This window comes from Pipistrellus kuhlii, unplaced genomic scaffold, assembly GCF_014108245.1.
Source record: "Pipistrellus kuhlii isolate mPipKuh1 unplaced genomic scaffold, mPipKuh1.p scaffold_m20_p_1, whole genome shotgun sequence".
Lineage (NCBI taxonomy): Eukaryota > Metazoa > Chordata > Mammalia > Chiroptera > Vespertilionidae > Pipistrellus > Pipistrellus kuhlii.
The window spans coordinates 167,806,006-167,833,326 of record NW_023425404.1 but is presented as its reverse complement, the minus strand read 5'-3'; the positions used below and the strand labels follow the sequence as shown (position 1 = coordinate 167,833,326).

At 40.0% G+C, this 27,321-nt stretch overlaps 1 protein-coding gene and 1 pseudogene across 7 annotated transcripts; both read right to left on the bottom strand.

The window, feature by feature from the left end:
- Window positions 1-40: 40 nt before the first annotated feature.
- PPAT (phosphoribosyl pyrophosphate amidotransferase) lies at window positions 41-27,037 on the bottom strand. Of its 7 annotated transcripts, none has more exons than XM_036415600.2 (11): window positions 26,758-27,029; window positions 12,539-12,605; window positions 11,504-11,710; window positions 9,318-9,430; window positions 9,088-9,233; window positions 8,048-8,120; window positions 7,360-7,511; window positions 6,832-6,959; window positions 4,369-4,590; window positions 2,017-2,137; window positions 41-699 (listed from the first exon to the last, which is right to left on the bottom strand). In XM_036415600.2, exons 1-11 carry the CDS (start codon window positions 26,883-26,885, stop codon window positions 500-502), a joined length of 1,557 nt encoding a protein of 518 aa, XP_036271493.1. In that variant the 5' UTR covers window positions 26,886-27,029; the 3' UTR covers window positions 41-499. The 7 variants fall into 7 exon arrangements, with proteins under 7 accessions (XP_036271493.1, XP_036271503.1, XP_036271519.1 ...); XM_036415610.2 differs by having other exon boundaries at window positions 11,504-11,736; window positions 26,758-26,824; XM_036415626.2 differs by lacking the exon at window positions 4,369-4,590 and having other exon boundaries at window positions 26,758-27,037.
- On the bottom strand, window positions 19,759-21,216 carry LOC118709156 (annotated as a pseudogene).
- Window positions 27,038-27,321: the final 284 nt, after the last annotated feature.

The window sequence follows — 27,321 nt, the reverse complement described above, 5'->3', positions numbered from 1 at the left end:
CCTCTCTGTAAAAAATTAATAAAATATATATGTTTTAAAAAAGAATACCAATATTGTATTATCTGCAACTAGCAAGGTTCAATTATGAAAATATTCCATAATGAACTTTAGTAACAAGAGAAACATGCCACAAAACTCTGTAAGAATTTGTGGAAAGGTATATAGTACCTGGAAATCCCCTCTAAAACAGAAAATGTACCCATTCTTCACATTACTGTGGATGATCTCATAACTGATAGCCTCAAAGTACTAAATAACGAAGTAAAACTGGAAGGATTACCCAAGTTCCTAGATAACACCAAAATATTTATCTAGGTTTATTAAAAAGAGCATAGCACTTTGGTACCCTTTTCAGGAAAAATGAAACATCTCAAAAACTTGTATGTAACCATGTGGCATTTACATTGTACCAACTGAGAAACACTAAATGGATAAAGTGTAACCACTGTAACATCTTAACCAACTTTATATCTTGAAGCATTGTATCTACCCCTACCAGCTACCAATCCAGTTCCACAGGGTATTTTCCAGTGAGACAAGCTGTACAATGGCCCTTCTTTTCAAAGCATTCCACACCATTCCCGTTTTCTTGAATCATAATATCTTGCTTCCCCACTTTCTGTTTTTTTTTAAATGTCATCCCTTCTTGTACTGATGAAACCAGTCCTTCTACTGACAGATATACAACACTGTTTGCTCCTAGAGGGGGAAAGAGGGAAAAAGAAAAAGGAATGAGACTTCTTTTGGAAAGTAAGAACTGGCCCCGACTGGGTATGTCAAGTGGTTAGAACATGGTCTTTACACACCAAGGTTGCCAGTTCAATATGTGGTCAGGGCATAAAGGAACACCAGCTATAAACAAGTGTGGAGGCAGGTACCAAGGCACACGGGCTGAACAACTATGAGCTGCTTAAATAGTTTATACCTCACCTAAATTAAGAAAGCAAATATCTTATCCAGGGTAACATAGATCTCCAAGTCTCCTGACCTCATTGTTAAAGGCTAGTGACCCGGTAAACAAAATTCGTGCACATTAAAAGGGATTAATTAGAGGAGATATTTAAATATTGCTATTTGCCCTTTCTCTATAATGGAAGTGTCAGAGATGAAAGAATACTAGTAAAATGTGTATGAAAATCTTCCTCCTGTCAGAGTCTGGGTACGCCAGGGGAACCAGAGTCAACTCCTCGTCCACCCACATGCACCTGGAAATCGTGTGAAACCCCAGATCTGGCCAACCCCACACCCACTGGGCTAGATCCAGAACCAGCTGGCCCCATCCCCACCAAGCCCTGCCAGATGGGGGGCGTGGCCTCAGGTTGCCTGAACCAGCACTGGGGTGGAGGGTGCCACCTGAGGTACCCCAGCCTGAGAGGGGCAAAAGGCATGCCATGAGGACCCCGTCAAGCCCCACCAGATGGGGGGCATAGCCTCAGGTCCCCTGTCCCAGCCCAGTACCACACAATCTCAGGTCCCTGCTGATTGCTCGTTAAGGCTTGTTATGGGAACTTGGCCTCTGCTGTGAGCACAGCCATCTTGTGTTACGGAATCCCTGCCTCCGCTATGGGCGCATCCATCTTGTTATGATGTGATGTTCAATTTGCATAATCCCTCTTTATTAGATAGGATAAACCTACATAAGTTGTTCATTCTGTTTGTATCTACATTCAAATTTTTCTACTAGAATCTGTGGTGAAATCGTGTTTTTTTTTTTCTTCTTGGGATATGACTGGGAGGCTTAACTGATATGCATGCACTTTCCTCTATCTGGAAAGCCTTTCATCCCCTCTTTTTCCCACTCACCTCACCTTGACCTAACTCTCCTACACAGCTCTCAGTATGGTGTAAATACACACCCAGCACCCTCACTATTCAGAATAGTGTTCAATATCTGCTCAACATACACATCCTCTACTTTTAACAAATATTTAATGCTCTTTTAGTAAGATTGGTAAGCATTGGATTTTATGTTAATAAATGAATAAAAATAAAGTTTACAGAAACTTTAATAGCTACCTAGATATTCAGCAAGATGTTCAAATTCTGGTTTATTAGCAATAAGCTCTTCTTTTGTTGGTATGTTTATCCCCATGAAGCATGGATATTTAATTGGCGGTGAAGCTACTCGAACGTGTACCTTGTAAAGAAATAATAGCACACATTCATTATTTTAGCATTAATTGTAAAACAATTGTGCAAAATTCTTTCACTGACAAATGTAACACAAAACTGTTTCACAGAATATTTAATAACACATATATGAAATGAAGCAAAATGTAAAAATTTTAATTTATTGATTTGAGAGAGAGAGAAAGAGAGAGAGAGAGAAAGAGAAAAAGAGAGAGGGACATCAACTTTTGTTGTTCCATCATGCATGCATTCGCTGGCTGATTCACTCTGCCCTAACTGGGAACTGAGCCCACAATTTTGACATACGGGAATGCTGCTCCATCCAACTGAACTATCCAGCCAGGGCCACAAACTACAAAATTTCTTACATTGAATACTAGATAAAAGGAATCCTAGAAAATCATGTGATATACATACAGAACAGTCAGAACTACTTTTAGAGTCTATTCATTACCAAAGAATCCACGTGAACAGCCCTATCTAGATTCCAACATTTCTTGGACAAGAATTTCAAAATGTCAGCCCCCCATAAAGGAGGATTCCTTTTATAGAGCTTTTCATTTTTTTATCTGTCACCTGTTGAGGACATTTCTTTCTTCTGTTCTCCCATTTCTCATCACTTACTGACTTTATTTTCTTAGGATCACCTCCATTTTTCTCTTGTACCACTTAAATGCCCTTTTGCCCACTTCTTACTTTACTTTTTTAAAAAGAAAAATAACCGCCGAAACCGGTTTGGCTCAGTGGTAGAGCATCGGTCTGCGGATTGAAGGGTCCCAGGTTCGATTCTGGTCAAGGGCATGTTCATTGGTTGCGGGCGCATCCCCGGTGGGGGATGTGCAGGAGGCAGCTGGTCGATGTTTCTCTCTCATCGACGTTTCTATATCTCTATCTCTCTCCCTTCCTCTCTGTAAAAAAAAAAAATCAATAAAATATATTAAAAAAAATAAAAAGAAATAAATAAAAAGAAATAAATAAAAAGAAAAATAACCAACTATCGGGGTTTAACAAAAAACCTACAGAGAGCTATTTTTGTTTACTATTTTCTGCCTTTTATCATGTACATATGCATGGCTGTAATCAGTGTCCACATTAAATTTTTACCATTCTTATAACAGCAAATATTTTCCCAAGTTATGCAGTCTTCATTATAGTTTTTAATGGTTGTAACATATTTCATCTGTATCAATTTACTAAACTATTTCCTACTGGTAGATATACAGGGTGGGCAAAGGCAGGTTTACAGTTATTAGTGTGGAAAATAACACAGTATTAATAATACTACCAGAATAAACTGTGTTTCATGTACTAACAACTATAAACCTATTTGCCACATCTTATGTATATTGTATAAGCTATTGTTACTTCTTTTGTATTGCCATTCTTTTTTACTACTGTAATAGGTGTTGAATTTACTTTACACCTCTTTGTTTTTCTTATATAATTTTTATAGAATTCCAGATTATCATAATCATAGTCATAAAAATGGATTGAAAATCGTAATTATCTTGGAAGCTCTCTAAATATACTGTGATACTGCTTCTTATACCTGCTTTCTTCTATAATAATTTTATTTTTAGTCAATATCTCATTTCTATCATTTGAATTACTGAAATATTTAGAATTAGAATAAGCTTTGAGATTTAAAAATATAAACTATTATAGTGTATCACTTGGGTTTGTTCTACATCTTCAAAAAAGTAAGTAATCATTACTGTAAAAATTTAAAAAGTACTCTATTGTGTGGCTTTTTTTCACTTTTTTTATTTCTTTATTGATTATAGTATCACATAATTGTCCTCAACCCCCCATTCCCATGTGTTTTTTGTCAGTTTTTTAATTATAAATTTAAAAAATATATTTTTATTTATTTCAGAGAGGAAGGGAGAGAGATAGAAACATCAATGATGAAAATCATTGATTGGCTGCTTCCTGCACACCCCCTACTGGAGATTGAGCCCACAACCCAGGCAAGTGCCCTTGATCAGAATTGAACCCAGAACCCTTCAGTCCATGGGCATCTATCCACTGAGCCAAATTGGCTAGGGCTATACTGAACTTTTTAATGTCGTAAGGGTTAAATTAGTATGTAGCTTGAGAGTGGTCATTACATATTTTCCACATTGCTATAGTTATTCCTAAACACACATAATTAGAAAAATGTCAACTTACTATAATGAACTATGCATTTTCACTCACTGTCCTGATTTGCAATTTGGATATTTTAATTTTACTTACCTCTTTTGCACCAGATTCTTTCAGCAATTTGATTATGGGTGAGATGGTATTGCCTCTCACAATTGAATCATCTATAAGAACAATTCTTTTGCCTTTAAAGTTGTCCGACAATACTCCAAATTTTTTTGCAACACCAAGTTGTCGTAGCCTCATGTTTGGCTGAATGAAGGTTCTTCCTACATACCGATTTTTACAAAGCACCTCCACATATGGAAGCCCACACTGATAGAGAATAAATAAAAGGATAATTAGAAGCAATATACAGCCAACTGCTCACTTGCCTGCCTTCCTGATAACCCCTAACCGCTTCTGCCTGCCAGCCTGATTGATGTCTAACTGCTCCCCTGACAGCCCGTTTGCCCCCAACTTCCCTCCTTTGCCAACCTGGTCACCCCTAACTGCCCTCCCCTTCAGGGTTGATCGCCTTCAACTGCCCTCCCTTGCAGGTCTGGTGTCTCCCAACTGCCCTCCCCTACTTGCCTGATCATCCACAACTGCCCTCCCTTGCAGGCCTGGTCCCTCCCAATTCCCCTCCCCTGCTGGCCATCTTGTGTCCACATAGGGGTAGGATCTTTGACCACATGGAGGCAGCCATATTGTGTGTTGGAGTTATGGTCAATCTGCATATTACTCTTTTATTAGATAGGATAGAGGCCTGGTGCATGGGTGGGGGCCAGTTGGTTACCCTGAAGGGTGTCCTGGATCAGGGTGGGGATTCTCTTGGGATGTGGGGCAGCCTGAGCAAGGAGCCTGTGGTGGTTTGCAGGCCAGCCACACACCCCCAGGACCCAAGCAGAGGCCCTGGTATCTGGGATATATTTACTTTCTACAATTGAAACTTAAACCTCCTGTTTGCTCAGTGGCTGCTGCCATTTTTGTTTGAATTTGTTTACTTTCCATAATTGAAACTTTGTAGCGTTGAGTGGAGGCTTAGGCCTGCAAGGGCAGGCAGAAAGCGTGACTTCCTCCATTGCCAGGGAAACGCCTCCCTCCTGCTCTCTGTGGCTATAGCCACCTTGGTTGGGTTTATTTGCATACTCGCTCTGATTGGCTGGTGGGCATGACTTGTGGAGCGGAGTGATAGTTAATTTGCATATTACTTTTATTAGGTAGGATTATTTTGGAAGAGAACACTAAGCATGTGAAGACATGTCAAAGAATGAATCAGAAAAACTATCATATTTGAAAATTATCAGAAAGAAATGAAAACCAATAGGTTAAGGAAACATTTTTCGCAGCATTTATTCATCTTTCAGGCAATACTTCTCTAAAATCTGTGCACATTATTTCTTTTAAGAAATCAATAAATTAAGCTTTCCAACATAGTGAATGTTGAGTATTATATCCCAGGACCACTATTTATAATAATAAAAGCATAATATACTAATTAAACTGAACAACCTCTGGACAAAGCTGCCAGCAGCCGGAGGGAAGCCCAGGTCCCAGGAGCCGGAGGGAAGCCCAGGTCCCGGGAACCAGAGGGAAGCTGGTGCCAGCAGTCAGGGAAAGGAAGGCCTACTCTTTTTTTCTTTTTCTTTTTCTTTTTTTCTTTTTTTTAAAGTAATTACCCTTTTAATATATTTTATTGATTTTTTTACAGAGAGGAGGAGAGAGGGATAGAGAGCTAGAAATGTTGATGAGAGAGAAACATCGACCAGCTGCCTCCTGCACACCCCCCACCGGGATGTGCCCGCAACCAATGTACATGCCCCTGACCGGAATCGAACCCGGGACCTTCCAATCCGAAGACCGAAGCTCTACCACTGAGCCAAACCAGTTTCGGTAGGAAGGCCTACTCTTGCACGAATTTCACGCTTCAGGCCTCTAGTAATGTTTACAATCTATCTAGTTATGAAAAATATGAAATTAAGCATAATACTAAGAACAGTATACAAAACGAATATAAATGGCTTTATTACCACCTATGCTCAATAAAAAATGAATATACCAGTGGCTTGTGATGGCACTTCAAGAAGTAGGTTTTAAAAATAAGTAAATATTACCACTAATGTCTCTATATATCCATGACATTATTTTTTTTAAATGAAGATCATTCTAGTCTTCAGGTGAAGTTTTTTGTGGGCTCTACTAAAATAGTACCATGGAACGAAAAGGCTGGGAAATAAGTAACTTGTAAAGAAACTAACATTTTTTTGTTCTTTTTTACTTACAATAAACTAATGAGTTTCTCTTTTGATTTTATTATTTAAAGATGTTTTTATTGATCTGAGGGAGAGAGAAACATCATAGTTCAGCTGCTTCCTGCAGCCCTCTATTGGGGGCAGAGCCAACAACCAGGCATGGGCGCCCTGACAGGGATTTGAACCAGTGACCTTTCGGTGCATAGGATGATTTATGCTCAACCAAATGGGCCACATTGCTTGGTTAATGAGTTTCTCTTTATAGGGAAGGATTTCTAATTCCAGAGCTAAAAGGACAATTCACTGAGTGTTAAGAAAATACCTTTCCAGCATAACCAAGAGCAGCAGGCGTAGCAGATTCTGGGACAGTGCTAACCAAATCTGCATCCACAGGTGCTTCAATTGCCAGCTGCTGACCACAACGGAATCTTACTGTGTAAACCATTTGGTCTGGAATGTTTGAAAAGAAAATAATTATTTTTACATAGTATAACAGTATAATATCTAAGAAACTAGCTTGTTAGAACTCTATAGATTAAATATTAAAAAAACAAAACAAAAAAAAAAACACCAGGACATACAAAAACCCTAAAGAGGAAATACATAAACTGGGGAATTCACTATTTTTTAAAAATGACTTTCATGCATATCTGAAAATCATAATCCTGACTCCTGAGAGGAAAACAACATCCAAGAGTCAGATTAAAAGACAAAATTGTGATCTTATGACAATTAGGCTCAGTGCCATATCCACAACATACAACTATGTGCCTTCAAAGAGCCAAGTACGTGTATGCTTTGTGCAATGAGATAAATACCAGATTTACATTGATAAAGATATTTTACTTACCCTCAAATATGCTATCTGGTCTTGCAAAATAAACATATTCGAAGATACAAAAAGCCATTGGGCTTCCTTCAGACCTTGATATAATATCAAGAGTTTGGACATTATTCCTGGATATTTCCACAATTTCCCCAGGCAAGATTTCACGGTAATACCTTAGAAAATCATGTTAAAGAAAGAAGACTTTAAATAAACTAGTCCTTAAGGCTGATCATAATATATGTAGTCTCTTCCCTTATAACGGAAAAATAATTCTACTTAATATAAAGTCTAGAGATGGCAAAAAGAATAAACAACATTCCTCCAGCAGTAATATCTGTAAATCTGTTACCCCTAAATTCTAACTCAGAATTAAAAAAGAGAAAGGACCATAAGTTTTATTGATTTTTGAAATAATAACAGCTAAAAGAATATTTTTATCCTGGCTTAATTTTTTTTTTTAATCATAATTATTCCTTAGGAGAATTCTTCCTTTCTAAAATAAGTCTCATGGCATTTTGAAAGCAGGATTGTAGTTTCAGAATTACAAAGTATTACTGGGACATTAAAGCTAATGTAACTGCGCAGAACTATGCACAAAACCCCCTGCATTTATAAGTATATGTTATAGGTGACATCAAAAAGAAAACTTATGTGAAAATAAGAATTTTTGTTGATGTGGGAAAACCCAACATACTAAGATAAAACTTACCTTGCACCAATAGATAAAAAACTACAAGATTCTGAAGACACCACCCATCCTTCTGATTCTAAAGATTTTTTCTCTGTAAATCACAAGATAATCAATTCAGTTAATGGACTTAAGAAATGTTAAAAGAGGCTACCTATTTCAAAACAATTAAACACCAAGTAGATAAATAATTTTAAAAATCCATAGAATATCCATTTATATGCACATGGGTCTTCATTTGACTAGGTCCAAAGATAAATTTAATGATCCCAAGCTCTGGCCCCATGGCTCAGTTGGTTGAAGCGTCGTCCCATAAACAGAAAATCTGGTTTGATTCCCTGTCAGGGTGCATGCAGGAGGCAACTGATGGATGCTTTCCTCTCACATTGATGTCGATGTCTGTACCCCCCAACCCCCCCACTCTCTCTCGCTCATTACCCCCCTTCCTTTTTTTCCTTTCCTCTCTCTCTCAAATCAAACATATCCTCAGGGGAGTATTTTTAAAAACATTAATGATCCCAAGATTCCTCCAAGCATTATGATTTCATGGCTCAAACAAGACATCTGATAACAAAATCACACTATATAAATGAAAAAATTAGGCAAAGGAGCCCTAGCCGATTTGGCTCAGTGGATAGAGTGTCAGCCTGCAGACTGAAAGGTCCCAGGTTCGATTCCTGTCAAAGGCACATGCCCAGGTTGTGGGCTTGATCCCAGTGAGGGACATGCAGGAAGTAGCCGATCAATAATTTTCTCTCATCATTAATGTTTTTATCTCTCTTTCCCTCTCCGAAATCAATAAAAGTATATTTAATAATAAAAAAAATTGGGCAAAGGATATGAATAGGCAATTCAGAAAATTAAAAATAGGAATGTCCCTTAAATATTAAAAAGTGGTTCATCCTCAGAAATACTCAAGGAAATGCACTTTAAAAAATAATTATCATTTCTTTCTTTTTCACCTACTCCCTCCTCACTCATAAGCTTCCTATATATCTACTAATGATTTCAAGGTGTGCCAACAGAACAATGAAATTATATTCCTTCTGGAAGTTCATTACCTTTATTTTTCATATCAGATACAGGAATAAGTCGACCAATGCAGAGAGGGCGATTTCCATAAGGATCCCGGACTGCATAGATAACATCTCTGTGCATTATAAGTAGGGAGTATGCCGTGGGCGCTTCCTTCATTAAGTTTTTAATCCTAGAATTAATTAAATAATTTCATTTATAAAAACTTGCTAGGCAAAGCTTTCATTATCAGAACAGCAAGCTTAAATTTAGTTACCTTGCTACCCAGTCTGGAGTATCATCTTGTTCCTGAGGAGGGGTATATGCCAGTAACTGAGTAATCATTTCACTATCAGAACTTGTTGACAGACCAATACCATGGCGCAAAAGCTAGTTAGAAGGCAGAAAAGAGCAATCATTACAGAGGAAGATCGACTGCACCCCTCAGCCATAGCCTCCCATTACAGGAAGAGATACAGCACTGTGTGGATGACCTGTTATGGAGACCCTGCCTTCTACTAATGGTGTGTGTATCTGATAATAGAGAACAATTGCTGGATGCAACTGGAAGTATTTGAAGGTTTTCAAGCAGAAAAAAGTGCTTTAGGAAGTGTATATAAAAGCTTTTGAACGCTAAGTTTGAAGGAATGTAGAGCTGCAAGATGGGCTGGGAAGGCATAGGATTTGGGAATGCGGTAGTAACTTTCTCAGCCCCTGACACTCCTGGCAAATAGGACACATTCCCATAAGACTGGCACACTATATATAGCGGGGACTCTCAAGCCAGGTTTGTTGGCTCACTGATTATCACGGATAGAATAGAAGAATCAACTGTACTGAACAGTTACATGTAGAAGATGTATAAAAATTGGTTGAGTTCACTCTATGATGATCATGATATTCTGAGGAAGACTGACCAGGACAAGAACCTCACCCATGTAATGCAAAGCTGAGTTTATACAAATGTCACAGCTCATCGTGCAGAGATGAAGCCCAGCATCTGGGCTGCGGGATTTTAGGGTTATGTCTAGCAATAATGACCTAAGTATTGAATTGACCTGTTAGTGTTTACCTTCAAGTGGTTTTTAATTAAACATTTATACTTTCCTGATTTTCTGAATTAAAACATTATTTTAAAATTTGGGAACACAAAAGCACACATATTATTTTTATATGAAATGCAAGAGCCTGAGAAGAGGGCAGGAAGGACAACGCTCTGGGGAATTAACTTAAGCTAAAATAAAAAATAGTAAGGCAGTTGGTACAGAAAAGTGGGTTCTATATATTTTCCACTCACAATTCACCATCATTCAGTTGCTGTAACTATTGTATTTATACCATATGAATGCCTACTTCTAAGGAGATAATGGAGTGTGAGAGTGTGTATAAGTGTGTGTATATGCATGTGTGTGTGTGTATGTGTGTGTAACCTATTATTAAATACCCATTGAGGTTATTTCTGGTACTAGAGGCCCGGTGCACAAAATTCGTGCACAGGGATGGGGAGCCCCTCAGCCCAGCCTGCACCCTCTCCAATCCGGGACCCCTCAGGGGACATCCCTCTCACAATTGGAACCACTGGCTCCTAACTGCTCGCCTGCCTGCCTGCCTGACTGTCCCTAACTGCCTCTGACTGCCGGCCTGGTTGCACCCAACTGTCCCCCATCCCCACTGACAGGATTGCCCCTAACTGCCCTCCCCCGCCAGCCTGGTTGCATATTCCCTCCTTATTGTCTGTGGGAGCTGCCACCTTTGTGATGGTGTGAAGGTCAATTAGCTATTCCCGCTTTATTAGATAAGATTACCAAATCAAGATTATTGGAATCTAATGAACTAAAGAAATCTGGCATTAATGAATGAATGGTAAGGATGGATGAATATGAAACTACCAGGAGTATAAAAAAACTAGGTACTTTTAGAAAAGGGGGGAGAGGGAGATGAAATGGTGAATGAAGGAACAGGCACAATTAAAACAGAAAGCTTCAAAAACTGCCATATGAACAAAACAATATAATTCTCTCTGCATTTTTCTCAGGCTATTTCCTATAATTGTTTTCAAATCTCTTTTTGTTATATTTATCATATGCAAGTCTATATTCCATTTTCTTCGTATGCTTTTAATACAAGGACAAAACTAAAGTGATAATAAGAGTCCATAAACCCTAATTTCTCTGTGCTTCTGATACCAGCTAAAAATCAAATTTTCCAAATCTCTAAAGCAGCACATCAGAATCTCTTTAGGAGCTTTTAAATGCAGGCTCATCACCCCCACCCCAGGCTCTGAGGAGGTATCTTGGAATCTGTAATTATAGCAAGTACTCCAGGTAATTCTGAAAGGTATTCTTTACAGTTAGGTAATGGATGGCAAAAATTAGAAAACACCCTTTACCAAGATCCACAATAACTTCTTTTTATTAATTTACCCCAATCATGAAAAAGCGTTTTTTTTAAAAAAAAACGTACCTTTTTCCTTAATCGAGCAGCATTGACCAATTCGCCATTATGCGCCACAGCTATTTTTCCATGAAGTGTTTCAACAACAAAGGGCTGACAGTTTTCTAATTCAGAGTTTCCTGTGGTGGCATACCTCGTATGTCCAATTCCAAGATTTGAAGGATATAATTTCTTCAATTTGTCTTCAGTAAAGACATGATTTATAAGACCCATTCCCTTGCAAAGTCAAAGTAAAAGCTCATCTTAGAAAAAAAACACAAAAACAAACTATTGGGCTAGTGAGTAGAGGCTTTAATAAGCCTCTCCCAAATTAGACAATGCAATTCACTTAATTTCTCGGTGCTATGGAATTCTAATCTTAAAAATAGACCAACCTTGTGGTTGCCAAACTAAGGCTTGTGAGCCACATGCGGCTCTTTGGCCCCTTAAGTGTGGCTCTTCCACAAAATACTATGGCCTGGGCAAGTCTATTTTGAAGAAGTGGCATTAGAAGAAGTTTAAGTTTAAAAAAATTTGGCTCTCAAAAGAAATTTCAATTGTTGTACTGTTGATATTTGGCTCTGTTGACTAATGAGTTTGCCGACCATTGGACTAACCTAATTACAAGAACCATGAAGCACTAACAATTTTTTTTTTGAAGTGGAATTCACATAATAAACTAACCACCATAAAGAAAACCATTCAGTGGCATTTAATACATTCACAACGTCTAAGTGCTTGTTTTTTGAGATACTTTTTGTTGAAACATTGAAGGACAGCTATATTAAATAATAAAAGTTGTCAAATATAATAAACTAAATTACTTGCATTTTAAAAATTCAAAGCATCTTAAAGTATTTAAATATATGACCTGTTTGTGACAGTCTAGCAAACTATCACTGGGAAAGGAAATGCATCCTAAGTTGACAAATAGAAATGGTTGATATAAAGAATAATTTCTATGTGCAAATTATTTATTCAAATTTCCTTCTCCCACCCCCATATACTAGTTAACATCTAGCTACTGTTACCTTTATAGTCAGCTTTTTTAATGTTTAAATATACCTTGTGTGTTCTGTATGTTGGTACTGAATTCCCATCACTGGTGACAATACCAGCACTCTCCTGACCCCTGTGAATATAAAAAAAAGTATCAACTTAAATTCGCCCCATTGATAAGGTTAGCAAACTTTATGAAACATCCTTTTCACAAAAGAACTGATGAGGTCAGTCTGACAACACATTAAATGCTACTAGTACTGCCCGTCCAGCATGGCTCAGTGGTTGAGCATTGACCCATGAACCAGGAGGAGGTCACTGTTCGATTCCCAATCAGGGCACATGCCCAGGTTGCGAGCTCCATCCCCCAGTATGGGATGAGCACAAGGCAACTGATCAATGGTTCTCTCTCACCATTGATGTTTCTTATCACTCTCTTCTTCTCCCTTCCTGTCTGAAATCAATAAAAATGTATATTTTTTAAACTGCTGCTAGTACTAATGTCACTTCTATTCATGACAATGACGACGATGATTATCAGTAACATGGTAACATGATATTGTCTGACTTCTAACATGCCAGGCACTGTCCTAAGCATTTATATGAATGACCTAACTTATTAGACTTTCACAATAATACTACGAAGTAGATACTGCATTTACCATTTCCATTTTACAGATGAGGACACTAAAGAAACAGGAGTTAAATAACATGCCCAGTGCACAAAGAAAGCGGTGGCACAGCCAAGAGCAGAACACAGACACTCCGACTCCAGTGCTTGTGCTTCTAACCTCTGTTCTGCATGATCTCTACATAAGGTTGAGTGTAGATGCGTTTATAGATATAATTTAAAACCTCCAAATAACATAGCAGGTAAGGTGCTTAGTTGTGGTATTGGGATTACAACAAAACTTATTAATTTTGATTTTGCTTTCCTGCACTTTCCAAATTTTCTCTTAACAACACTTTTGTTATTAGAAAAACATAAATGTTTTTTAAAACCCTACACTTACCAAGCAATCTGAATCTCATTTCCTGCATTAGTATTTTTGGGTGATGATACATAAAAGCCAAAACCTAGCCAAGGCCTATTTGGTTCAGTGGATAGAACATTGCCCTGTGGACTGAAGGGTCCCAGGTTCAATTCCAGTCAAGGGCATGTACCTTGGTTGTGGGCACATCCCCAGTAGGAGGTGTGCAGGAAGCAGCTGATTGATGTTTCTCTCACATCGATGTTTCTAACTCTCTCTTCCTCTCTGTAAAAAATAAATAAAATATATTAAGAAAAAAAAAAGAGAAAAAGCCAAAACCTAGCCCAGAGTTAGGGTGTCACATGGTAAACATCCGGTGCCCGGGCCGCATAAGGACCAAGAAATTATGTGGTCTGGCCTTGCCATGGCGATAAGGATGAATTAATTAAATGTCTGATCTAATATAGCACTCTAATTTTTAACTTGATAAGGAGGTCACCATTTGATTCCTCGTCAGGGTACATGCCCAGGTTGAGGGCTCAATCCCCAGGGGGAAGGGATTTAAAGGGGGCAGGGGATCAATGATTCTCATCAATTATGTTTCTATCTCTCTCTCTCTCCCCCTTTAACTCCTTCTCTGAAGACAATAAAAATATATTTAAAAATTTTTTTAAATAAAGCTTCTAATTGCTCAACAATTTAAAAAATATATATATTTTATTGATATTTTACAGAGAGAAAAGGAGAGGGATAGAAAGCTAGAAACAGCAGAAACCGGTTTGGATCAGTGGATAGAGCGTCGGTCTGCGGACTGAAAGGTCCCAGGTTCGATTCCAGTCAAGGACATGTACATTGTTGATTGCAGGCACATCCCTGGTAGGGGTTGTGCAGAAGGCAGCTAATCGATGATTCTCTCATCGATGTTTCTAGATCTCTATCCCTCTCCCTTCCTCTCTGTGAAAAATCAATATATTAAAAAAAAAAAACGAAAGAAAGAAAGCTAGAAACTGATAATCGACCAGCTGCCTCCCGCACAACCCCTACCAGGGATGTGCCTGCATCAACAATGTACATGCCCTTGACAGGAATCGAACCTGTGACCTTTCAGTCTGCAGGCCAATGCTCTATCCATTGAGCCAAACCGGTTTCAGCTGCCTAACAATGTTTAATGATTCTCAACAAGAGCTCTACGTACTAGACGTTTATTAACAAAAATTTTTTCTAGAGAATATATGAGTGTAGAAATAAAAGGAAATATCTACTATACATTTATACATACATTAATTTATATATATATTTTTTTATTGATTTTACACAGAGAGGAATTGAGAGGGACAGAGAGTTAGAAACATCGATGAGAGAGAATCATCGATCAGCTGCCTCTTGCACACCCCCTACTGGGGATGTGCCCGCAACCAAGGTACATGCCCTTGACCGGAATCGAACCCGGGACCTTTCAGTCCGCAGGCTGACGCTCTATCCACTGAGCCAAACCGGTCCCGGCTATACATACATTAATTTATTTGGTAAAATGAATCTTTTTCACAATTACATACTGTAATTGTTTAGGCATTTTAATAACAAAACTACAATAAATGTACTTGCAAAATAAAAAAATCTAAAAATTTAAAATTGAAATTATTTTACTAAATTATCAATGTATGAAATACTATGCTGAAAATAGATATGCATAAGATTATATACCTTAACATACTGAATAATTTATGACTTAAGGTTTCTTCCTGTAGTGGTCTTTATGATGCTAGAAGACTAATAGATTAATATCAGAAGAAAAAGAAATAAGCTTATCCATAAACCTTAGGGCAGAAAGGACCTCTGCCAACCATAATTTTAAAAAAAATCAATAATCATTTAGTGAGTCAAATTAAATTATGTAAGAAAATAAATCTTTAAACAAAATTTTTTTGTTTCTAAATGGTTCCCTTCCTTTTTGTCTCAAGGGTAATCTTTCCCTAACAGCTGAAATGAATAATGTTTGGAATCATTTAGGCCCTGGCATCTTTTATTACAAAGCCTGTTTAATGCAGTTTCTTAAGTTACTCCCCTCAGGCAGTTTGAACCAGTTAAACTAGATCATTGCAGCTCTTTGGAGCTTATTGACAAAGGAGTTTGTTACCTTGGAAACAAAACCATGGCTAGAAAAAGCGTATCATTTCCAGGTCATTTTCAACACGGAGAGAGGAGCAGGAAAACACTGGGCTGAGGAAGAGTTTAGCTTTGCTAAGTGTCTGGGCAGAAAGAAAATATACAAAAACAATTTTATGGATAGTTTACTTCGGAATGTTGCTGAAAGACTGCAAGCCCTGGAAGTATAATATACAGGGATTGGCAACAGTGCCAGGCAAAGCACAGAAATCTCAAAAATGAATAAAGAGCAGTTAAATCTGCTCACAACTCTGGACACAGTCCTAAAACTATGAAATTATTCCATGATTTGGATGCAACCCTGCAGTATGAACCTGCCATTCAATTAAAAGAGGAATGTAAATGGCAGGTGGCTGCCAATACTGAGCCAAAATACAGCCCGAGACCACTGAAGGTATAAAGGAAAAAGTGCCATTCTATTACACACACACACACACACACACACACACACACACACATAGATTTCAGAGAGGAAGAGAGAGAGGGAGGGGAAGAGAGAGAGAGGGAGAGAAACATCAATGATGAATATCATTGATCAGCTGCCTCCTGCATTCCCCTTTCTGGGGAATTGAACCCTCAACCCAGGCATGTGACCTTGACTGGAATTGAACCCAGGACCCTTCAGTCCACAGGCTGATGCTCTATCCATTCAGCCAAATCAGCTAGGGCAGTGGTCGGCAAACTGCGGTTCAAGAGTTTAAAGAGCCGCAGTTTGCCGCTCTGTTGACTAATGAGTTTGCCGACCACTGGGCTAGGGGCTTAAGCACAAGGAACAACAGCCTGTAATTATTGGAATCGAGAGTTTAGGTCAGTAGAGAGAACCCAAGATGGCAGCATAGGTAAACACCTAAACTGCCACAGTGCACAATTTCAAAACTACAACTAAAAGACATAATGTCTATCACCCAGAACCACGAGAGGGCTGGCTGAGTGAAAGTTCTACAACCAGATGAAAAGAGAGGGGAGCATTCAGGGCATAAACGCCAAACCTCCAAAACAGATTTGGCTCAGTGGATAGAGTGTGGGCCTGCGGATTGAAAGGTTCCAGGTTCGATTCCAATTAAGGGCACGTACCTTGGTTGCAGGCACATCCCTGGTAGGGTGTGTGCAAGAGGCAACTGATCTATGATTCTCTCATCAATGTTTCTAACACTCTATCCCTCTCCTTTCCTCTCTGTAAAAAAATCAATAAAATATATTAAAAAAGAATCTTCTAAAATCTGAAACGAGATGAGACCTTCAAGGACCTTAATGAGAATGCCAAAAAAATGGAAAAGGACCAGTCAGAAATTAAGCATACACTGTCTGAAATAAAGAATTTACAGAAACTCAACTATAGATCAATGTACCCCAAGAATCAAACCAAAGATTTGAAATACGAGGAAACAAAAAATACCCAACCAAAAAAACAAAAAGAAAAAAGGATCCAAAAATATAATGTAAGGAGCCTCTGGGACAACTTTAAGCATACCAACATCCAAATTTTTGGGGTGACAGAAGAAGAGAAAGAGCAAAATATCGAAAACCTATTAGAAGAAATAATGACTGAAAACTTTCCCTACTTGGTGAAAGAAATAGACTTACAAGTCCAGGAAGCGCACAGAACCCCAAACAAGAGGAATCCAAAGAGGACACACCAAGACACATCATAATTAAAATGCCAAGGGCAAAAGACAAAGAATCTTGAATGCAGCAAGAGAAAAACAGTTAGTTACCTACAAAGGAGTACCAATACAACTGTCAGCTGATTTCTCAACAAAAACTGTGCAGGCCAGAAGGAAGCAGCAAGAAATACTCAAAAGTGGTGAACTGCAAGAACCTACAAACCAAGATTACTCTACCCAGCAAAGCTATTATTCAGAATTGAAGGTCAGATAAAGAGGTTCACAGATAAGAAAAAGCTAAAGGAGTTCATTACCGCCAAACCAGTATTATATGAAATGCTGAAAGGTATTCTTTAAGAAGAGGAAGAAGAAAAAAGCAAAGATAAAAATTATGAACAACAAATACATATCTATCAACAAGTGAACCTAAAAACCAATCAAGTGAATTAAAAATCTGAGGAACAGAGTAAACTGGTGAATATAATAGAATCAGGGGCATAGAAAAGGAGTGGACTGATAATTCTGAGGGGAAAAGGGGTACAATGTCTGCTAATGCAGCGTTTTTCAACCGCTGTTCCGCAGCATACTAGTGTGCCGCGAGATGTTGCCTGGTGTGCCGTAGGTGCAGACAAGACAAGAATTTTATAATTTTTCACTATTTTGTTTACTTAATATTTCATAAAAGTAATTATAAAATACTTTGCATTTCTTTGATTCCTATTCAAGAGAATTACTTTATATATAGTCAATATAGGCACAGAGTTAATTTTTTTAACATTTTCTAATGGTGGTGTGCCTCGTGATTTTTTTCATGAAACAAGTGTGCCTTTGCCCAAAAAAGGTTGAAAAACACTGTGCTAATGATTACTATAATTGTGTTGCATTCATTTCCAAATGTGCCTTACGTGCAGGCGCACCATTTCTCTCCACTAATACTAACAGCAAATATTTTAGCAACCAATTGCTATGTCATTAGTCCTGGACTGACTTGTTTGGTGTGCCCAACAGGAAATATTTCGCTTCTGGAGAACAAGAAAAATAGGTTTATTTGCATTACACTTATTAATATGTGTAGTTATTCAGTGTCTGGTAAGTAAATGTTCAAGAAAAAATATTAATTTTTATTAAAATGTTCTATTATTATGTTAATGATGACTCATTTATTTCAGCCCTTTGTATTCATCACGTCTCTACTGAAATAAACCTATGTTTCTATGAAAATTGAAGCTTTTGTGTGTGTGTTTTCTGCGCCCCACATAAACTTAAACCTTGGTTATTTGGCAAGTGTTAGCCTTTGTGTTTAATATGCTTGCCATAGACCAATGTTGTGGGTTCTATCCCGTCAGGGCACATACCGAAAGTAACCAATGAATGTGTGAATAGGTGGTACAATAAATCAACCTCTCTCAAACCAATCAATAAAAAATAATTTTAAAACATTTTTTAATGTCCCAAAGTATAGGAAAGAGCAGCTGCATAAAAGAATACCATCATAGCATTGTTATACTTCAATGCAGCAATTTGCATCTGAGGGGGAGCTTTTCCCAAATTACAAACATCTAACTGTAAACACCCTATACATATACTGGTACTCTAGAATAAATCCAGGTACTATTTTCTGGACTAAGTACCATTAGTTTTTATTTTTATTTCATTTTCTTTTTATTTTTTTGCTCCATTCACATTTTTTACTAAAGCATCAACACAAGTTTCTGTGCAATATACAAACACAAGCTGGCCCTGGGGCTACTGCCGCTGCTCTGAGAGAGAGAGGGGAACAGACAGACTGATCCAAGCCCTACCTGCCATCCATGCAAAGTCCAATGCCAACATCCCAGGCAGTAACCCAGCACCCCCTCTGGAACCCTCCTGGGCAGGCGTCTTCAAACTACAGCCCGCGGGCCACATGCGGCCGGCAGAGGAGTCTGATCCGGCCCGCCAGGTTTTTTGGGCAGTGAGCGCAGCCGAGGTGTTACAGTAGGAATTAGTAGTTCATATAGTCCGGCCCTCCAGCTCTCTGAGGGACCGTGATCTGGCCCCCACTTTAAAAAGTTTGAGGACCCCTGCTCCTGGGGCTGCTCCTCAGCAGGGGGCCACCAGAGTTTGCCTCCTGCAATGTTGAATGAAAAAGGTATCCCCTCGCCCTAGCTGGTTTAGCTCAGTGGATGGAGCCTCAGACTGTGGACTGAAGGGTCCTGGCTTCCATGCAGGTCAAGGGCATATGTCTAGGTTGCAGGCTTGTTCCCCAGTAGGGGGCGTGCAAGAGGCAGCCAATCCATGATTCTCTCTCATCATTTAAGTCTCTATCTCTCCCTCTCCCTTACTCTCTGAAACCAATAAAAATATTAGGAAGGAAGGAAGGAAGGAAGGAAGGAAGGAAGGAAGGAAGGAAGGAAGGAAGGAAGGAAGAAGGAAGGAGTTTCCCCCTCCCCTGGGAGCAAGGGGAATCTCCAGGTCTGAGAAGTCCCCCGGAAAGTGGCACTAACCCCCCGTCATACCCCCCATTCTTCCAGGTCCTAGGGGGACTCAAGGGAAGAGAAACTGAGGCACGGAGAGGTGGAGTGACCTAGCACAGGCCACTCTGTGAGGCAGTGCAGGGACTGGCACAATCCTGATAGCAAGGGGAGCTGGGCTGAGGAGGGAGGAGTAAGGAGCAATGACTCCAGCCACCCACCCACCCACCCCCATACACGAGGGGCCTGTTCAGGATGGAAGCCTCTCCAAAGTAGGTTCTGAAATTTTCAGGTGCAGCTGGGAGGGTCTATTGAAGACCCTCAGAGACAGAGCCCACGGGACCTTTCAATCCTGGGAGATTCCCCACAGAGCAGCCACCAGCCAGGCTGAAGGTCAGTCCCCTGGCCAGCAATCCTTGGCACAGAGGCCTTTGTGTGTCCTTTAGTGTCGGCTCGGGGGGCCAATGTTCACTGTGTGGTGAAGAGTGGCTGCCTGGATACCTCCAAGACCTGATATCGCACTGACCCAATGCATCCTGCTTCCTGGCCAGCTTCGTGTTTTGAATCTTGGTAAACCTCTGAGGGTTGGGCTTGTTATGCTTGTCCCGGTCGTGCCTGATCATGGGGTAGCGGCCTAGCGGAAGTCTGGGCATGAGATCTTCATCCCGGTCAGGGAGACCCGGGATGTCATCATCCTCACCACCCCAGCCCCAGTACTCATTGCGGAAGCCACTGATTCTCAGGAACTGGGCTTTCCTCACACCCCACACGCCTCCAAAGTATTCAGCGAAGGGCAGCTGGAAGCCAAACTTGTCCATGGCGATGGCGAAGTGGCGGGGCTGGTGGCCACAGCGGTACAGGTTGTGATCATCCATGGGGACCAGGTCCACGTTTCTGAAGATGAAGCAGTCATAGGTGGTGTCCTCCTTCAGCGCCTCTAGGACGCCCACGTAGAGCAGCTTGGCCAGGTTGAAGGTGTCCTCCCCACACTGATTGATCATCTAGATGCCACAGTGCAGCCGCTGTCGCCTGAGGATAGGGTGCAGGTAGTGGAGGCAGTAGGGTAAGTGGTGCTTCTGGCAGCCCAAGGGGAGGATGACGGCCACTGTCTGGGCTGGGGGGCAGTCGGGTGGTGTGCAGCGGCCACCCAGGAGCACCCCTGGGTTCTCCCTCTGCACCCGCTCCAGGGACATGGGTGAGGGGAACTCAATCAGCAGCCGGCCCACAAGACCAGGTGGTGGGTCAGGACAGGGCGGTTGATGGGAGCGGTGGAGTCAGGCCGGACACGGGGCTCGGGGACTCAGGTAGTGGCGTCTGGCCGGGAGCATACTGACCACCACGGGCAGTGCCTGTTTTGAGCATTTGCCCCCTGATGGTTAGTGCACATCATAGTAACCAGTTGTTCCACTGTTGGGTCGATTGCCATATTAATCTTTTATTATACAGGATAGATGAGGATCAAACGAGAAAACTAATGAAAGAGCTCTTTGTAAGGCATTAAAATGTAACAATGAAAGATGTTACCAAATTGAATCTAAAAGTGCTATCATACTCCCAAATAGAGCTTACATGTACTGCACTGTGATTTTTAAGGCAGAATATTTCTAAGATTTTGAAAATGGTTAATCCTACATGGCTATTTAAAAGTTCGGTTGTAGAGGGTAATTGTTCTTTGTCTTCGAGATTACAGTTTTTATTATGAACCTCAGCCTTACGTTTTTAAGCACAATCTTCAGTTGTGAAATATCAGAATTTTGTAAATAAATTGCTATTCTCTTTGTTTTCTAACAGAGGAAGATACCATAAATATTGCTTCAGAAGAGGTGAGCTTATAAAGTATCACTGGTTCAGGAATAGGATCTGAATCATTCCAAGTGTTATTTTGACATTTAAAATCTGATACATGTCAGTTTAAGTACTTTATGAATATCTCTATTATATTGCCTCATTATACCTGGTAGAGAGAATATGGTAGGGGAGGAAAGAAAATGTCTATTCTTACTTCTTAGTAAAAGAAATTAATAATCATTCAGACTCTCCATATTCATAAATATCCAGTGAAGATTACCTATTGATGAAAAGCAGCTAAATTATTCTCACTAATAATATTGGGGACTAGTCTACTTTATAATTAAAGATGTTTTATATGAAATCTTGACCTTCATTTTGAAATTACTATAATTCTCATTACTTTATGTCAAGCCAAGTTGTTATAAATGAACTAGAGCTCGGGGCACGAAATTTGTGCAATTGGGGGGGGGGGGTAGTTCCTTAGCCCAGCCTGCACCCTCTCCAATCTGGGACCCTACAGGAATCAGGCCTAAACTAGCAGTCGGACATCCATCTCACAATCCAGGACTACTGGCTCCCAACTGTTCACCTGCCTGCCCGATTGCCCGTAACCACTTTTGCCTGCCAGCCTGATCACCCCCTAACCAGCCTGATTGATGCCTAACTGCTCCCATGCTGGCCTGATTGCCCCCAACTGTCCTCCCCTGCAGGCCTGGTCCCCCCGCAACTGCCCTCTCTCCCCTGCTGGCCTGACTGCCCACAACTGCCCTCCCCTACCCCATCTTTGACCACACGGGGGCGGTTATCTTGTGCAAGGGTGTGAGGGTCAATTTGCACATCACTTCTTTATTATATAGGATTATATTCAAATATAAGATTTAGCTATAAGGTTGAATAACTGTAAATCATGTTAAATAACTATAAAGTTATTTATAAGTCATAGAAATCATATTCCTTTAGAATGAAGATGCTAAAAGTCATTTACAGATTTTAACAGTAAACAACACAGAAGCTGGAAAATACTAGTGTGATAATGAGGTCAGAGCACTTACACACATATGATGAAAAAATTAAGCAAATGCTTGAAGAGGCCACAAAAAAAAATATTTGAAGAAATTGCCAGAGTACTTTTGGAATAGACAGAGATTGGAAACAATGTTGTATCAAATACAACAATTTAAAATACGAATATAGAGTTTTGTTAAAGAAAAATGGCAACCCTATAAGAAAAGTGATATTTTATGAAGAAGTAACTGCATCCTAAGACAACCTCTCAGAACTGCTAGAGGAAAGCATAGTAACCTTGGAATTGATATTTTGAACAAAAAGTCTATCAGCCCTAACTGGTTTGGCTCAGTGGATAAGAGCATTGACCTTCGGACTGAAAGGTCCCAGGTTTGATTCTGGTCAAGGACATGTACCTTGGTTGCGGGCACATCCCCAGTAGGAGGTGTGCAGCAGGCAGCTAATCGATGTTTCTAACTCTCTATCCCTCTCCCTTCCTTTATAAAAAAAGCAATAAAATATATTTTTAAAAATAGTCTATCACCTCTCCTCTGCATTTTAACACGTAGGTCTTTAAAAATAAAATCCTAACACTATTGTAGGTTCAAATGATCCAAAAAGTATAAAATACACACCTAATTTAAGTGGAGTCAATTTCTTTCCAAATCTTGTATCAAAATTCTTGTAATTCTTAAACTCATTATTTCTGTTCAATTGTTTAAATGTTCTTACTCTGATGTACTTAAATGGAGACTATATAGTTCTTTTCCTGTATTCTTTTGCTTATTTTAGGAATTATTTGAAGGTCATAACAAAAAATGAGACTTTTCCACATCAAGAGAAAGGCACACAAAGAGGGTAAGGGCCTCAGAAATGCCAATTTTTTCCACATTGAGAAAAAGTTGCTTTTTCCCTGATAACAGAGACGTTTAATCCTGCCCTTGGCAAATTAGACTCAATACATTGTTTATGAACTGTAGGAGCAAAAACTGCTGAAAAATTACTTTCTTCATAGCTTATTAAGAGTGAAAGTAACGCCGAAACCAGTTTGGCTCAGTGGTAGAGCGACGGTCTGCGGACTGAAGGGTCCCAGATTCGATTCTGGTCAAGGGCATGTACATTGGTTGCAGGCACATCTCTGGTAGGGGGTGTGCAGGAGGCAGCTGGTTGATGTTTCTCTCTCATCGACCTTTCTAGCTCTCTAGCTCTCTCACTTTCTCTCTGTAAAAAATCAATAATATATTTTTTTTAAAAAAAGTGAAAGTAACAAATGGAAGCTTTCCCATAGTTAGAAAATTCTGCATTATAAATTTATCATTAACCTTTAAATTATGCTTTACAGTGACTGCTATAAGAAAACTTGGATGTTAAAGGGAAAAAACACCCCAACAAACTAACAAATTCTGAATTTTGGTTTTCTCCAAAGGTAATAATGGGTGTAACATTTTAGTAATTCTACAACTAAGCTAAACTAATTATGTGAGGTGGAATTTAAAACTGACCCATTAAAGATATCAGAAAAGGCAAATAAATTTGGTGTAACATATTCAGTTTACATTATTTCTAATGGTAATTAATGATTTGGTTTTCAAAAAAATCACTTTCCAACAGCATCCTGGAAAAAATTTAAGCTTTAGAGCTGAGGTTCCACTGTACTTCTAGATAAACCAATCTGGATTTAACTATCCAGCACATAACTGTCCAGTTTTGATAATCCATTTCATTTTAAAAAAATATTTTTTATTGATTTTCAGAGAGGAAGGGAAATAGAAGCATCAATGATGAGAGAATCGTTTTTCAGCTGCCTCCTGCATGCCCCATCCTGGGGATCCAGACAGAAACCAAGGGGAACCATGACCTCCTTCCTGGTTGAATAGGCTGATGCTCAACCACTGAGCCACACCTGCCTGGCAATCCATTTAATTTTATATGAAATAAATAATATTATAACTTTCATTTATTCTGTTATCCTGAGACTAAATGTTTTAGGTCAGATTATGCAGACAAAAACAGAACCAAAACCAATGCAAAAGTGATAAAAAAAAAAAAATACCACCTTCTAGGTTTGTTTTGGGTAATGTATAAAGGAGAAATTCCTTCATCAAATTCCTTCGATTCCATTCAAGGGCATGTACCTTGGTTGCAGACACATCCCAAGTGGGGGATGTGCAGGAGACAGCTGATCGATGCTTCTCTCTCATCAGTGTTTCTAACTATCCCTCTTCCTTCCTCCATAAAAAATCAATAAAATATATATATATTTTTTAAAAGGAAAACAATGAAATTTTGTTAAGTTGAGGAAGTAGGCAATAGACCATCACTAACCATTGTACACTGTATATATCTAACCATTATATATTCATTATGCTATACTAACCTATCTAAGCTTATAGCTTTGACATTCCTTAACTCAATGCCATTTTAGTTCTTAATCTTTACCCCCGCCACCTACAATTTAGGGTAATTAAAGATTTTTATCTTCTAAACCTAAGGGAAGATATCTTCCAATCCCTTAAATCAAGCATATCAAGTTCAAAGGCAAACATGGGCCAAATAAATAAGGTTTAAGTTTATGTGGGCCGCAAAAAAATAAAAAATAAAAGCTTAAATTTTCATAGAAATGTAGGTTTATTTCAATAGAGACATGCTGAATACAAAGGGCTGAAATAAATGGGTAATTGTTAACATAAAATAGAACATTTTAATAAAAAAATGTTCTTGAAAATTAACTTACCAGACACCGAATAACTGCAAAAATTAATAAGCGTAACATAAATAAACCTATCTTTCTTATTCTCCTAAAGCGAAATATTTCCTGTTGGGCACAGCAATCAAGTCAGTACAAGACTAATAACGAGGCAATCAGCTGCTAAAATACTCGCTGCTAGTATTAGAGAGAAAAAGTGCACCTGCCCCTAAGGTGAGTAATGGAAATGAATGTGACACCATTACTTATTCATTAGCGAATGTTGTCGTTAGTTATTAATAATTATGTATAACAGGATACTGTAAAAATTAAGTTACAAAATTCTTATTAAAATATTTCTTACATACTGTTATATTGCTGGACTGCAAAAATATTTGTGATGGGGGCTGCATGGGAGATGGACATGCTTGTCTTAAATTCCCGTAAAGCAAGGGTAGGGAACCATTTGTCTGCCATGGAATATTAATAACATCATTCACAGTCTTACAATTGGCAAAAATTAGCGTCATTCAAGTTAAAATATGCTTTTCAATTTATCCCAGATTCTAAGTGACTCTTAGTAAACAAGGAATGCAAGATGTGAAACTCAAAGTGAAATATGTGGGACCCGGAGAAGAGGTAAAAGTACTTCTGAATAAGCTTGTTGAGGAAAAGCTAATCATTTGAAATGCCTTTATACATGTTGCACCCATATGGCTGACAAGCGTTATCGCCAAGATCCTTAGCTGTTCCAGTAGTTGCTCCGATGGCATTACCTTATGCAAACTTTGGAACACTTTCAGTGATGATGTCAAACCTGGGTTTATATCTCTTAACCCAACAGAATTGCTTATATCAACGAACAGGTCAGAGTGATAGTTAGATTTAGTATAAAGATCATGGGAGCAAAATGACTCCACTCAAAGGGATCTACCAAATTTTTCAAAATCAGCGTGTATCCTGTCACACAGGAACTACTCCACTCCCCCTTTGTTAGGAGAAGGCAGTAGTTACTACTCTTTGGCATCTTCTTACTCCTGATCTTTTCATCCCTTATCTGAAACGTCGTCTAATGACTCTTTTGTACAGGGACTATTCCCGCTAATTGGCTTATTTTCAGTTAATCTATGTGAAATCTACATTCCTTTTGAACACCAACAAAGTCCCGTTTTCCCCGGGTCCCTACGTTCCCAGGGCTATGACACATGCACATCAACAACTGGCTCCAAAGCTCTGCCCTTGCAAACAAAAGCTGGCGGTGGTTGGAGGCTCCGCGCGCGAACCCCTTAAGGTGTCTGTAGGTCCTGGACTAGCAGCCACCCCACACACGAGCCTTATCACAAGTGCAGCTAGCTCCAGGCTCTGAGAAATTAAAACGGGCACACACAGGAGGGAGGCGAGCGATGCTGACGATCATGAAGGGTTGGGGGTGGGGAAAGAGACTAAAGTCCTAGGTAACCTCGTGGATGCCACAGGCATTGGTTCAGGCTAGAGAGGTCCGGCATCCGGGAGCTCAGGAGCACGCAGAGGGCAGCCTGGGCTGGTGGAGATGGTGGAGAAAGATGCACGCGCCACACCACCCTCCTCACCCTCCCCCAGGGTAGCTCACCGGTGCTGCAGCCCTTGGAGCCCCAGAGTGATCACATGGGGCACATCTAACTGCGTGGGCCACTCTCCCGAGCTGATGCACCCGAACACGCCGCATTCCTCCCGGATCCCCGACTCCTCCAGCTCCATGTCGCCGGGGAACCCACGTGGAGATGGGGAGCCGCCAACGGGTCTAAGCACCAACCAGCTGCCCGCTGGGCCCGGACCGCACAGACGCTCGCGCCCGCAGCTTCCACACGAGAGCCTCAACCCGCGCTACTGCGGCGGCGCGTGCTTTCCAAGCACGGGAGTGAGCGAGACTAGTTTGGCCCCGCCTCCTCCCCGAATCCACCAATGAGCGAGGGTGGAGGGCGGGGCTCCACGGCTTAGAGGAGGGGCCACGGGCTCGGGAGGGGTGGAGCTAGTCCTCCACAGGAGCCCAGCGGAAAGCCAGTTCTCCGGCACGTGGAGATCTCCGTTATGTTCCAGCTTCGAAAGCGGGAGAGATGAGGCTTAAGCGGGGTTAATGTCACTTCTCTCGCAGGGGATGTACCCTTGAACGGCCCTACCCCCGTGCCTTCCCCCG

Coding starts and splice junctions, on each gene's coding strand:
- PPAT (XM_036415600.2), bottom strand. CDS start 26,885: ATGGAGCTGGAGGAGTCGGGGATCCGGGAGGAATGCGGCGTGTTCGGG. Junction 7,512..8,047: donor TTTTTATCTATTGGTGCAAG/GTAAGTTTTATC, acceptor TGATTTTCTAAG/GTATTACCGTGAAATCTTGC. Junction 4,591..6,831: donor CTCTTGGTTATGCTGGAAAG/GTATTTTCTTAA, acceptor ATTCTCTATCAG/TGTGGGCTTCCATATGTGGA.